The following is a 14,303-nucleotide window of genomic DNA, read 5'->3' as shown; positions in this document are numbered from 1 at the left end:
TGCAACTCCTTCTTTTTTCCTGCCAGTAGAACGAAAGATGACTTCTGCTCACAATGTCGTGCTCTGGGATGCCCCTTTCTTGTTTTTCTAGCAAAAACTGGATGGAGGACAAGACCATCTACACTGGCAGCACAATGTAGACATTTCTCTGGAGCAAGAACTTGGGATCTTCCAATCCCCTGGTTTGGAGCATTCTCCTGCCTTCTGGCAGAGCCATCCCCTACGTGTGTGCATTTGCTCTCTCTCTCTTTCTCTCTCTCTCTCTCTCTCACACACACACACACACACACACATACACTCTTTTAAAGCACTGAAAGAGGGGGAACAATTTAAGTGGCAAGTATGATTTCTCCTCTTGATGCATTTTTGTGAGTGGGAAAATTCAGACACTACCCAGAAATTCTGCCAAGGTTGACCCAAAGCTTTGGATCAAGACAGTTCTGGCCACCTAAACTGTGGCATACAGCCTTATGGAAGACCTGGGCAAGTCGACGGTGTGGCTGCAGGCCGAGTTGGCCTCTCCTTCTCCGTGCTTGCATATCCTTGATTGCCGCAGCCGGGATCTATACGATTCATCCCATGTGGAGCGGGCCCTGAGCGTGGCCCTCCCAGGACTACTACTGCGCCGCCTTCGGAAGGGGAGTCTGGCGGTCCGGTCCTTGCTGCCTGGCCCCCCTCAGGGGCTCTGTGAGAATATGGTTTTGCTGTACGATGAGGGGACAATCCAGCTCTCTCGGCCGGACAACCAGGAGGAAGAAGAAGAATCAGTGCTGCTCACGCTCTTGCAGAAGCTCCGAGAGGAGGGCTGTCTGGCCTACTACCTGCAGGGTAGGTGTGCATTAAAAAAAGCTGTCTCTGTGGGAGAAAGAAATAACTGACTAATGCTAGCTTCTAGATTGATTCTTGATTGGTGCAGCAGACTAAACATGGAGCGGGGCCAAAATTGTGGTTGCTGGAATACTCCCTTCTGAAGTGTAAAAATCCACCAATAAATTGAGGGATGAGGAATACAACAGGTTTTCCTTTATCCTACTTATTTGTTGTCTTTCCCTGCCCTGCTAGTTTGTACTTCCTCGTCCTTCAACCGTTCAAATGGGTGAGATCCCAGTGTGCCACAGAGGAAGCAGGTGACAAATCCATTGGTTTGAATGAATGCAAACTTAATTTATTTTACTTATTAATATAAAACATTGATATAGCCACCCGTCTTATAACCAACTCTGAGCTGCTCCCAATCAAAGAGTTAAAAGCACAAAACCCATATTATAAAACCTAAATGCATTAAAAACAACAAAAACCTGGCACCAAGTGAGACTTCTGATGTGCAATCACTTCATCTTATCCCAGCACCTGAAGGTAAAACCAGGTCTTCCAAGTTTTACCATGTGGCAAGATGGGCGACCAAATACATTTTACAAATAAATAAAATAAATATGTGGACAGAGGTTTATCAAATTTCAGGGGACACATTCGATAGGGCAAGGGTGGCCCCAAAATGGCACACTTCCTAACTCTCATCAGATGGCAATATTTAGGGGAAGGGACTAGGAACATGCCCACCTTAGCTGACTTGAATTACATCTCCCTTTTTGGCACAGTTAGAACCATCTATTAAGCATCCCATGTTATGGTGACCAGCCAGCTACATCTGAGAATTCATGACTAAGATCAAGAGCACAGTACCATTCTCACATTCATGCACAGATATGTTACTGGAAGTGATACGTAGCCATCAGGATTAATAGCCACTGACGGAGCTAATGTCTATTATTCTTCAATTGTCTTTCAAAAGTAGTAGGGTTGGTGGCTTTCTTGCAGTAAGGAATTTCAGGTAACAATTACGTTCTGAATGAAGGTCTCATTATTCTTTCTTCTGAATGTTTCACTGTACATCGAATGTGGAAATAACTTTTCTGTGCCCACTTCTACAAGGAATTATTTTCCAGAGCTCCATTACATTCCCCATTATTTACTTTTTTTAAAAGCTAGAAAACGCTAGCCATTGTAACTTTTCAAACTCAACAATACCTTTTTAAAGATATGATAACCAGATTCATGCACTGGGTTCTAAGCATACTCACATAATTTGCTTATAAAGACAATACAAGTAGTCCTTGACTTGCAACCATTCGTTTAGTGACCGTTGCAAGTTACAACAGCACTGAAAGAAGTGACTTATGACCGTTTTTTACGTGACCATTTCAGCACCCATGGTCACGTGATCAAATTTTGAGTGCTTGGCAACTGGCATGTACTTACGACAGATGCACTATCCCGGGGTCATGTGATCACCATTTCTAACTTTCCCAGCCAAATTCCAACAAGCAAAATCAATGGGAGAAGCCAGATTCGCTTAACAACCATATGATTCACTTAACAGCTGCAGTTTGCTTAACAACTATAACAAAAAAAGTCATAAAATGAAGAACAACTCACTTAACAACTGCCTTGCTTAGCAACAAAAATATTGGGCTCAATTGTGGTCGTAAGTTGAGAATGACCCATATTGGCATTTTAGCTTGGCCACCTGTATTCTGTATTCTGAAATTTGTATTTTTCACAATAGTTTGATCTATAGATTATTATAATGATGGCTCATTAAAAAAATGTAATGACTTCCCCCAAATCCTCTTCACAGCCAGCTGCTACTACATTAGACGCTATCAAGTTATATGCATGTACAGATAGTCTCCAAACTTATGACTATAACTGAGCCCAGAATTACAGTTGTAAGTCATACTGGTCATTAAGAAAGTCATCATGTGACTGTGCCCAATTTTGCAATCTTTTTTGCAGTGGTCATTAAGCAAACCTATTGTCCGCAGTGGGTGCTTTTTGTAGGCAATCAGAAGTAAACACCAGTTTCTGGAAAAAACTGTTGTAAATCATCGTCATGTGACCACGGGTTTCCAAGTGCCCAAAAGGTGATCGCATGACCCCCAAGCGGGAGTTCAGCCACTGGAACTTGAAATCCAGCTGATAAGACAGACCCTCTTTTGAAGGGGGGAGGGGCTCTGTCATAACTTCAAACTGACATGAGTCAAGGACAATCTCTATGTGTATATGTATATGTACATTATTTTCATGTCAAGCTAAATAATTTGGTTATCTTCACAGTTGGCCATATCATTGTCCACTGCTAGGAGGAGGAGATCACTAACTAATAAAAACAGATAAAAGACATTTCTCCCATCGTAATCCTTGTGCTTATATCCCTTCACTAGTCATATTTCTACCCTAGGACTTCTAACTTTGCTTCAAAGGGCTTGGTCAAAAAGGTTTGAACATCCAATTAAACAATGGTCACTCTGGTTGGACAGCACTGGTCTCCAGAATTGCAATGGAGAAGGATCTAGTTATTGAATTAAATCATAGGGGTCTGAGGTTTGCCTCAGGAGAGGCAATGGATCTCTAGAGCAGGGGTGTCAAACTCGATTTCATTGAGGGCCGCATCAGGGTTGTTTAACCTCGGAGGGCTGGAATGGGCATGGCCGAGATGGGCGTGGCCAGCTCGACGTCACTCGTGTAGGGGGCGCCTGTGGTGGCCTGAGCGCTCTGCCAGAGAAAACGGGCTATCGAGCTCCATTTCTGGCTGCGACGGCCTCCTTCGGCCCTCCCGAGCTCCGTTTTTATCAGGGTGGATAAAAATCAATGATTTTTTAAAAAAAAAAAAAAATCAGATTTTTTTTTTATTTAAATCGGATTTTTTTGATTTAAATCGGATTTTTTTGATTTTTATCTAATTTATTTTAATACAAAACTTTTGGGGTAAAAATCTATTGTAAGATAGTTTTCTATTTAAGATACATAAATAATTTAGTTTATTCAGCATGAAATGGAGCTTAGTTATGTAGCATGAGGCTGTACATTCTGCAACACTGGGACTATCGGTGAGTCAACAGTGGGCAAAGGAGTAGCAGAGATGACAGTTGCTCTTTAAAAATTATGATTTAAATCGAGTTGATTTAAATCAAACCTTTTTACTAGTGATTTAAATCATGATTTAAATTGTGATTTAAATCAACTCAATTTAAATCAAATACACCCTGGTTTTTACTGGCAGAGGCACCATGGGCCGGTCCTTCCCTGTTTCCAGGGCGGCCCCACTGGCCAGTTCTAAACAACCCATGGGCCAAATCTGGCCCTCGGGCCTTGAGTTTGACACCCAGCTCTAGAGTTTCAGACAAGAATCTTCTCTGGCCCACTTCCTTGTCATTTTTTGCAAGGCCCACTTCCATTTTTTAACAGAGAATATTTGAATGCTATGTGTCATGCTTCCTACATTTGATCCGAGTGTAGAAGGGGGAGTGTAGAAGGGGGAGCCAAGTGTAGAAGGGGGAGTGTAGAAGGGGGAGCCAAACTGAAAAAAAAGTGCTGGGAGTGGATCGATTTCTTTTATCCAGTTTTGCAACTCTGATGACCTCCTCAAGTATAGAAATATGGCAAATTAAGCCATCCATTGAATAGAAAAACTCCCTCAAATCCAAGTCATGTTCACGTCCACATAGGTTTCTTGGGGACAAAATGGAAATTTTTTGCTATTGCCATATTATAGAATGTTTTCTGATTCTGGCCTTCTTAGTTTTTTTCAAGTGACGATCAGTGAGGGATTGATCTAGGATCAGTCGCTTACCAACTGTGCAAAGTTACGACGAGTCTCCAAAAGGGACTCACAATTCAGTTTTGAAACTCCAACGTTGCCCACCCTGACTATGTTTTGGGCACTTGGCAACAGGCCTATATTTTTAGCCATTTGAAGTGCCCCAGAGTTACATGATTTATCACATTTTTGCTGGAAATCAGCATTTATTTACGTCTTCTGACAAAAACTGGCCCATAACAAAAAATAGGTTTGGTTAATGTCCTCAGTGTTCACTTTACGACCACAACATTTGCTTAATGTCTGTTGCAACAAAGGTCATAAAAACGGATCTGGTCACTTGGTGATCCACTTTACATCCATCACAATTTATGATCATAATTGCCAGGCTTAATTATTGTTCTGTGTCAGGGACTACTGTAATTGATGGCCTTTTTTGTTAAAGATTTGGATGGTTCATGGGCTTAGCAGGGGAGAGCCCGTCACATGGGTCCTTGTGTAGCAATTTCACCTACTGATTATTATTTATTGTTGTTTTATCTTGGATTGCTTCTTTTTTATAAGTGCCGCAAGTTGCATTGTTCAGGTTGGGCAGCAATATAAATTCTTTAAATAATCTTTCACTGTGGTGAAATCCATCTGCAGAGGTGCCAATATTCTGAAATTATTTCCCTCTGTCCCGTACATTACGCCAAATTCATGAGGTTTCTGTGAATGATCTATTTGGCCAGCTAGGTGTTTTCTGTGTAAATGTTGGATTAATGTTTTTAATCCTGCTTTTGTTTTTCTTCTCCAATCCCCCCTCCTTATTGCTGTCTATATTTTGATAACCTTTTTAATTCAATAGGTTTTTTTTATGTATTTATATTTTTCCAACTACTTTGAGGTGCTTTTCGCATAGAATTACAAAACAATGTAATAATCTATAAAAGCAAAAAGCTACAAAAACAGAATATATTCCAGCATGAAAATATGATATAAAAATATAGCAAGAAGTAGGCCTTGATTTACAGTCATTTGTTTAGTGACAATTCAAAGTTACAAAGTCACTGAAAAAAGTGATTTATGACCATTTTTTACACTTACACCCATTGCAGCCTCCCCATGGTCACATGATCAAAATCTGGCTGCTTAGCAACTGTATCATATTTATGACAGTTGCAGTGTTCTAGGCTCATATGATCACCTTTTGCAACCTTCTGACAAGCAAAGTCAATGGGGAAGCCAGATTAATCTAACAACCGTGTTACTAACTAAACAATTGCAGTGACTCACATAACAACTCTGACAAGAAAGGACATAAAATAGGGCAAAACTCATTTAACAGCTGTCTTGTTTAGCAACAGAAATTTTGGGCTCAATTGTGGTGAAATTGAATTATTTATACCAGGGGTCTCCAACCTTCGCAACTTTAAGCCTGGCAGACTTCAACTCCCAGAAGTCCGCCAAGCTTAAGGTTGCCAAGGTTGGAGACTCCTGATTTATACAGCTTACTACCTTGGATATGGATAAATCTTCCAAATGAGTTGCGGGTTGGGTAGAAAACAAGGTTTGCCACATTTGGGGAGCTTCTGATGCCATCCTATAACACTGATACTTTTCTTTCTTGGGTCTGTCATTCCTCCAGGAGGCTTCAATAAATTCCAGGCTGAATGGCCCCATCTCTGTGAAACCAATCTGGATACAGCCAGTACCAGCAGCTCTCCTGTTCCTCTGGCGGCTCCCATCGTGGGGCTGGGAGGCCTGAGCTTAAGTTCAGATGGCTCAGATGCCGAGTCAGAGCCCCTAAGCAGCGGTATGGAGTCTGAAGGCACGAGTCCCCCCTCCTTTCCTGTGCAGATCCTACCCAATCTCTACCTGGGATGTGCCCGTGACTCTGCCAACATGGACACTCTGGCCAAACTGGGTATCCACTATATCCTCAATGTGACTCCAAACCTCCCAAACCTCTTTGAGAAGAATGGCGACTTCCACTACAAGCAAATTCCCATCTCAGATCACTGGAGCCAGAACCTTTCTCAGTTCTTCCCTGAAGCTATTGATTTCATTGGTGAGTGTCAGCAGGTTGAAGGGTAATAGTACCACGATGATGATGATTTGATGGATTGTGTGCTTATATCATTTTTGACTCCTAGCAACCACATAGATTTCCTCCAGGATCTATCTGTAACCTGGTCTTTCAGGTCTCCCAACGTTGCACTCATTGCCACTATAAAACACAAATAGTACATTATGTAATTTGGGTACAGTGATATTCATACAGCTTTGACTGCAGATTTTTAACATTTCAATGCTTAGATAACTTAAACCTTTAAAAATGAAGGGGGAAATTATTGATTTTTGTATTTAATTTATATAACTCTCAATCTCAAGCACAAGCAGAGTCACTTGCTTGTGACTCTGGATCGCATATACAATTAAACAAATGAACAAGCCAACCATTAAATGGATAATTCAACTATTTAGACCAGTTTTAAAACTGTCAATATTAACGGATTTCTCAAATATGAATAGAATAGAATAGAATAGAATAGAATAGAATAGAATAGAATAGAATAGAATAGAATAGAATAGAATAGAATAGAATAGAATAGAATAGAATAGAATTTTTTATTGGCCAAGTGTGATTGGACACAAAAGGAATTTGTCTTGGTGCATATGCTCTCAGTGTACATAAAAGAAAAGATACGTTCATCAAGAATCATAAGGTACAACACTTAATTATAGTCATAGGGTACAAATAAGCAATCAGGAAACAATATCAATATAAATCGTAAGGATACAAGCAACAAAATTACAACAAAATGTTGATAAAGATAAAGATGCTTAAAATGTACATCTAAAACTCAATGTTAAGACTAATAAAAACTGCAAAATAACTTAAATTATTTATAATATAATAAAGGTTTCTATCTTAAGTCTAACAATACTAAAGTCTCCATTATATCGTTATAGTTGTTTATGTATATTAAAAAACAAAAAGAAACAACTTTTTTTTTTAAAAAAAGCTCTGATTTCTAACTTCCCCCTTCTTGTGCCCCTACTAATTTTCAGTGTTTATAAGCATTTAGGCCCCCTTAGAAACCAACAATTCCCCCTGTGAAACACATTATGTCCTGTTCACACATATATTACTCCACAGCTAAAAAGGTTAGCTGCTGAAAATCAATTAACATGATTATTCCTCTGTAAAGCGGTTTTGTGGGGAGGATCTTCTAAGCCCAAATGGAAGTGGTGATCTACCGTAATTTCCCTGGCCTCTGGTCACTCTCGAACTACATGTGTTCCTGGAAATGGAAGTCTAGCCATGCTTGTCTCTCCAGAGGTCAGCTGTAAGGGAGAAACCCTTTATAAATAAATAACATTGTTTAGATTTCAAAGATTTCTGTAAGGCTTTCTGTGGTCTCTATAATGATAATCTCCAATAAATAACATGGCGATTATTGAGGGTGCTTGCATTCTCTGCCCTAAGTTGGAAAAGAATGTTCTTCTGTAGTCAGGTGGTAAAGAAACTGAAATTTTTCCAACCCAGGGTCCATTATAATGAGTTGCCAAAGTATGTGCAAAGACCAAAACAAAGAAGATCTGGATACTTTGGCTTCCAATGTATATTACTGGTCTGTCGCACTCAGAAGTCTTCTATTGCATATCAGTTATAGAATGATCTATGCCCGTGATGGCAAACCTATGGCATGTGTACCACAGATGGCACGCAGAGCCATATCTGTGGGCATGCAAGTGTTGCCCTAGCTTAGCTCCAGTGTGCATGTGCATGCCGGCCAGCTAATTTTTGGGTCTTCTGGGCCCACTGGAAGTCAGGAAATGGGCCATTTCTGGCCTCTGGAGGGCCTCCGGGGTGTGGGAGTGGGAAAGGCAGTTTTCGCCCTCCCCAGGCTCGAAGCCTGTGGAGCCTGAGCAGGGTGAAAAATGGGCCCCACTGGGCTCACCGGTAACCTTTTTGCTGTCATGTGCCAAAAGCGGGGGGAGCACAGGGGGGAGCACACGCATGTGTGGAGGGGCAGGGTGTGGGGGGCATTGAATTATGGATGTGGGCTTGGGTGCGACCCCCCCACACTCCCCCGCTTTTTTCATGCGATGGCAAAAAGGTTAGCCATCACTGATCTATGCTATGGCTGGCCCCCATGCTGTGAGGAAGGCTCTGGGGGCCTAAACTATGCACCCAGTCTTGACAGCTCCCTAAAACTTGTCAGGTTTCCACATTGATCCTTTTATCATGCTATTCAGAACAGCTCTTTTTCCCTCAAGTGGATGAGATACAGTAAATAGGACTCAAAGCCTGTGCAAAAATAACTTAAGGGAATGGAAAATGGGGTTTAATTCAGTGTGATTTGCTGTGAAATTTATTCAGAGTGAGGCATTTTCAGGTATCCTCTGCTAATTTCCACTCATATTGCCAAAAGACAAGTGTGGAAGTCCAAACTGGCTCAGGTTTTTGCGCAGGGCCAGAGGATTTTGCGTATACAAGAACGGAGGGAGGAGGGGGGAATGGAAGCTAAGTAGTCAAAGGCCAGCTCTTTGCACTAATTGAACTTGCAGTATTAATACAGGTAGCCCTCAAAATATAACTGAAATGGAACCTGCCCATTATGGTCTTATTTTGTAACAGTTTTAAAATGTGACCAACCTGATTTTAAGATCTTTTTTGCAGCAGTCATTAAGCAAAAGCAAGTGCTGGTTTTCAATAGAACCATAATAAATCATGGTCACATGATCACAGGATGCTGCAAATGACTATAAATACGACTGTGTTAACAAGCACCTGAAATTCGGTCATGTGACCATGGAGGGCACGCGACTGTCTGAACTTTGAATACAGATCATAAGTCCCCTTTTTGGGGTTGGTCATAAGCCAAGGACTACTTGTAATGACATTTCTCACTCTAATTGGTTTGTCTAGCCAGAAACATTCCCACCCATTTCTTTCTTTTTGCCATTGACATCTTCTTTAGCTTCAGTGTTAAAAGAATCAAAAGTTTTTTCTTCCCTTGCTATCAGTCGTTTCATCTTTCCCAGATCTTGTGTCATCTTGATAATATGTTAGTATGGCCTGCAATGCTATGTAGGATATGACACCTCAGTATTAATGTTTAGATCATGAATAAGCAAAATGAATTATTGTTAAAGGTTTTTCCTCAGTTAGAAAGGTATTTCTGGTTGCTTAACAAAATTTAATATGCATCTACAAAATCAATTTGTGACTACTGGACAATATCATAGCAAAGTGATTTCAAATCATGCTCTCATTTCAAATCAGTTTTTGCAATATGGATATGACTGATTATGAAATTGAAGTCTCCTTTTTGCTTTAACTGTGATAGATCTTACTTTGTCGGCTTTGACGACTTCTTATACACCAGGCACAAAGATGGGAAAATGCAAAGTCATACAGAAAGCTGTTTCTCTTGGATCAGAAATGTGTCACAGAAATAAAGATGCGCCGTTTCATTTTTCCAGCTCACTGTTAATGAATTCCACTTGCTTAGAAGTGGTGACTCTTATGTATGATTGCATTCACTTGACCATCTATCCCTTATCTCTTTGTCAGATGAGGCCCTCTCTCGGAACTGCGGCATTCTGGTGCACTGCTTGGCAGGGATCAGTCGCTCAGTCACCGTCACTGTAGCCTACCTCATGCAGAAGCTCAACCTGTCTCTCAACGATGCCTATGATCTGGTGAAGCGAAAGAAGTCCAACATCTCACCTAACTTCAATTTCATGGGACAGCTGCTGGATTTTGAGAAGTCCCTGGGGCTTAGCCAGGGCAGTCGGCGGCCAGCCTCAGACCAGACCTGTTTCTTCACCTCACCAACCAATGACAGTGTCTTTGAGCTGGATCCCACGTAGGAGCCAGAAGGGTGCTACATTTTTGTCATTGTCCACCAACACCTCCTGTTCTTGGTTCTTTCTGCCTGCCCTGGTGGCAGAATCTTCTGGGACCAACTGAATACCTCACACTAGAGAGGGAGGTGCCTCTTTCAGGAACAACTGCTACTTCCAGCAAAGGTTCTCATTGCCTTTTGGGTTTTCTGAAATATCAACAGCAATGGTGTCCTTACTAATCACACAGCGAGACTGACATGGCCACACCAATAACCAAAGACTCTTCTCCTCCCTTTCTCCCAAGAGCTCTGTACAGACCAAGAAACCAACACTTTTCTGGGGGGCCCTATTTCTGGAATGTTGGGTCTGGTCATTACAGCATCTCGAACTTGATCCAGATTACCCTCTTTTAAAATTTAAATATTTGAAATGGAACATGTCAGGGCTGGAACCTGCCGGTTATTAATGATATTGATCACATATTGAAGGTTTTATGGTTTTCTTGTGTTTCTCCTTCTCCAGCCATTATGCAGAAATTAGGCAGAGACCTGCAGCTCTCCCATAAGAATCTTCTGCAGGCAGGATTTTTGGTGGGATGATAGTGCATTCACCAGCTGATGTGTTAAGTTCCCATTCCCAATACCTCCAGTGAACAAGGCCAAATGATGACCTCTTAACTGATGCAGGCTGCTCTAGAATCATTTCTTTCAGTTTGAGAAGTGAGATGCTGGAATGTAATTCTAACATGGTTATCCTGGAATGACTAAAAAATATCTTATAGAAATTTTTAATGCAGAGTCCTATATTTTAGAAATGAAACCACAGAATTTCCCAGATCTCTCTAGTTAAGACCAGGATGAATCATAGAATTGAGGAATCAGTGTAGCAGCTTATATAAACATAACCTCTGGAGATGTCTTAAAGAACCTTTGATTAGGTCCTGTGGTACAGGAACTGCAGAAATGGGTTTGAGAATCTGCAACTTTTAAGTTTTTTGATGCTAGGCATTTATGTCACCAGAACAGATTACAAAAGTTCCAGTGTGGGACTCTTTAAAATCTCCAGAGCTGTATTCCAGAATTGGAGCAGGTTCAAACATTTGTATGATAACTTTAACTCTCCCATTATTCCCAAAGCTATAGATTCTCTCATCATCCCCAAAGGACCTCATTCAATCCTCTGTAGTTCGTTCAGGATTTAGGCAGAAGGAAATAAAAATGGTGGGGGAGAAGCTTTGGAATAGAATCACAGTGGGAAGACATAAATATTAGAAACAAAATATTGGTGTTACACAACCCAGTCTTTGGTTGTGGGAGAAAATAGAGCAGAGCTCTGCATTTTGTATTTGTATTTGTACAAATGGTGAGTTTGTATGTGTGCCTTAATATTTGCATGAAAGCAAAGAGACCTGCGAATGTGTGTACTAAGCATTGTTTGCATAGTATCTGCCTGAAAGGGTTAATTTGTGCCCACGATTTATTCCCCAAATTTCAGTCAGGATCTTTTCAGTATTGGAGCTCAATTCCAGTATCCTTTGAGTTCATAATAAAAAGATAAAACCTCTGAGCATTGTAAGGGGTGGGGGTGGGGGATGTATTACAGAGGGACAGTATTTCTTACTTAACAGAGTTTATTAGGAAAAAAAGTGCAGACTTGGTGATTTCAAAATTGTCTATAATTATCTAAAATCATTAACCACTATGTGTACATGATAGGGTCCTTGTGGGCATGTGAAAAGATGTCCGAGGTGTTCTAGTGATCTGCATTTAAGGCTTTTATTTCAGCTCTGTTTAGTAGGTCCACAGGAGTCCAGAAGAACATTTTGTCTGCAAAATTAATTTTCTCAAGAGTCTGTTTTCCCAATGTTTTGCTTCCTTTTCAGGATTTTTCTGGCCTTTGAGGCTATGAAGATATGTGCCTAGGGGCAATGCTTGCTTGAAATAATTTGAAATTGCTGTTAAGTGAGTTTTGGAAACGTGGGGCTTCAGTGACCCTGCAATGCCTTACAGGTTTTCCCTCTGATGAAAATAAATTAGAATAAATTGAGAATAAATTATGCAAAGCAGTCAAACTGGCCAACTCTTATGCAAAATGACTCTTATGCAAATTTGACCAACTAGCACAATTCAAGGTGATTGCAGTATTCAGGTTTGCTCACAATTTGGGTTGCCTGAGCACCGAACCTTATGTTACTGTCCATGCAGGTTACACATAGTTCTGACTCCCTGCATGCTCCAAAGAGTCTACTTGAGTCTCTGTCTTGGGTCTCTGTTTTCAAGTGAATGTAAATGACTGGAGATGGAAGGGGAGTGGACAGGAACTGCCATTACCATGGACAACAACAACAACAGTTATTTTAATAAAGCGGGACTTTAAACAACACAAACAAGTGTGGATTTATTGGGAGGCTTGTAGGTGATGCAGTCTTGAAATAGACCGTTTTACTTTAATTACAGACACAGATGTAGAATTAGAAACCTTATTCTACTTGTGTGTAGGCACCATGCGAGGAAAAAAAACCAGCCACTTTCTGTCAGCTCCTTAAAACTGAGGGGGCTTCCAGAGGAAGTTTTTACTGGGCAATCAACCCTGCCTTACAAAAGAAATTTTATGAGCTCGGAAGCTCATCTGCTATTTGTAGCCAATTGCAGCTATTTTTTGTTTGCTCTTTAACAACAACAAAATACCCACTAATGGTATAAAAACAGAACTGTTACAGGAATTGGGTATGCCTAGTGAAAAGAAGGGCTAGGAGTGACATGATAATAGTGTTTCAATATCTAAGGGGTTGCCACAAAGAAGAGTGGGGAGGTCAACCTATTCTCAAAAGCACCAGAGGGCAGGACAAGAAGCAATCGATGGAAACTAATCAAGGAGCGAATCAACTTAGAACAAAGGGGAAATTTCCTGACAGAACAATTAACCAGTGGAACAGCTTTTCTTCAGAAGTTGTGTGTGTTCCATTACTGGAGGCTTTTAAGAAGAGACCGAACAGCCGTCTTATCTGGAATGACATAAGGTCTCCTGCTTCAGCAGAGGGTGGGACTAGAAGACCTCCAAGGTCTCTTCCAACTTTTTTATTCTGTTAACTTCACTTAAACTTTCTGATTTACAACAACAAAGATCTTGTGAGAGAAAATAACTTATTGTAGTTAATTTTTAAAAGTGGAAAGCACCACAGTCTCATAAAATTTGGGAATCTTATGAGATTTGACCCTTATGAGAAGTGGCACCCAGCATCTGAGAAAGTTGCCAAATGATTTATAACAACCAAGTCATAAGATTCAGTGGTATACTCTGACTGAAATAATAAATGTAGGAAGTGCCTAGCAGATCGAATAGTGTAATATATAATAATTCTATATAATAATTAAAAGGGAGTATACCATCAATAGGCTTAAAAAATAATTGATAGTTGGTATTAGTATATTCCAAAATAATCTTTTCACCAGGAAGCACAACAGCCAAGAAAATTGTATTAGTGCATAAGAAGCAATAAAATTGTAATGATAAACTCAAAAAAGGACAAACTCAAAAATCTACAAAGTTTTGATTAACCTTTCAAGTTTGCCAGATCTTTTCATCAGAAAAAATGCTGCCACCAACAACAAAGTGGGAATGACGCAAGGGGAGGAAGGGATGGGAAAAGGCTGCCTTGATTCTGAAAAGGACCTGGTTAGAGTTTTAAAAGAGAATCAAGAAGCATGTTCAAAAAGTCTTATTAGACCGTATCATAAAGTTACGACTCCCATAATAATGGTCTCATTTTTAAAAAATGTATTACTTGGGTTTATTTCCAGAAGTAGGTTAGGGTACCCAAAACAGATCAGGATGCTGTAGATATTTGCATAAAATGAGTGTG

General features: G+C 40.4%; 1 protein-coding gene across 1 annotated transcript; it reads left to right on the top strand.

The window, feature by feature from the left end:
* Nucleotides 1-225: 225 nt before the first annotated feature.
* Nucleotides 226-11,259, top strand: DUSP9 (dual specificity phosphatase 9). The gene is made up of 3 exons (XM_070935150.1): nucleotides 226-828; nucleotides 6,228-6,650; nucleotides 10,167-11,259. The coding sequence occupies exons 1-3, from the start codon at nucleotides 471-473 to the stop codon at nucleotides 10,463-10,465; spliced, it is 1,080 nt and encodes a 359-aa protein (XP_070791251.1). The 5' UTR covers nucleotides 226-470; the 3' UTR covers nucleotides 10,466-11,259.
* Nucleotides 11,260-14,303: the final 3,044 nt, after the last annotated feature.

The sequence above is a fragment of the Pituophis catenifer genome, unplaced genomic scaffold (assembly GCF_029215685.1).
Source record: "Pituophis catenifer annectens isolate HBS135680 unplaced genomic scaffold, rPitCat1.0.hap2 SCAF_2, whole genome shotgun sequence".
NCBI lineage: Eukaryota > Metazoa > Chordata > Lepidosauria > Squamata > Colubridae > Pituophis > Pituophis catenifer.
Note: the sequence above shows the minus strand (reverse complement) of the source record. Positions and strands in the feature narration are given on the sequence as shown.

Bases quoted from the DNA above. Each gene is read 5' to 3' on its own strand.
- DUSP9 (XM_070935150.1), top strand. From the start codon at position 471: ATGGAAGACCTGGGCAAGTCGACGGTGTGGCTGCAGGCCGAGTTGGCC. The intron at 829-6,227 runs GTAGGTGTGCAT...TCATTCCTCCAG, and splicing joins TCTGGCCTACTACCTGCAGG to GAGGCTTCAATAAATTCCAG. The intron at 6,651-10,166 runs GTGAGTGTCAGC...TCTCTTTGTCAG, and splicing joins TGAAGCTATTGATTTCATTG to ATGAGGCCCTCTCTCGGAAC.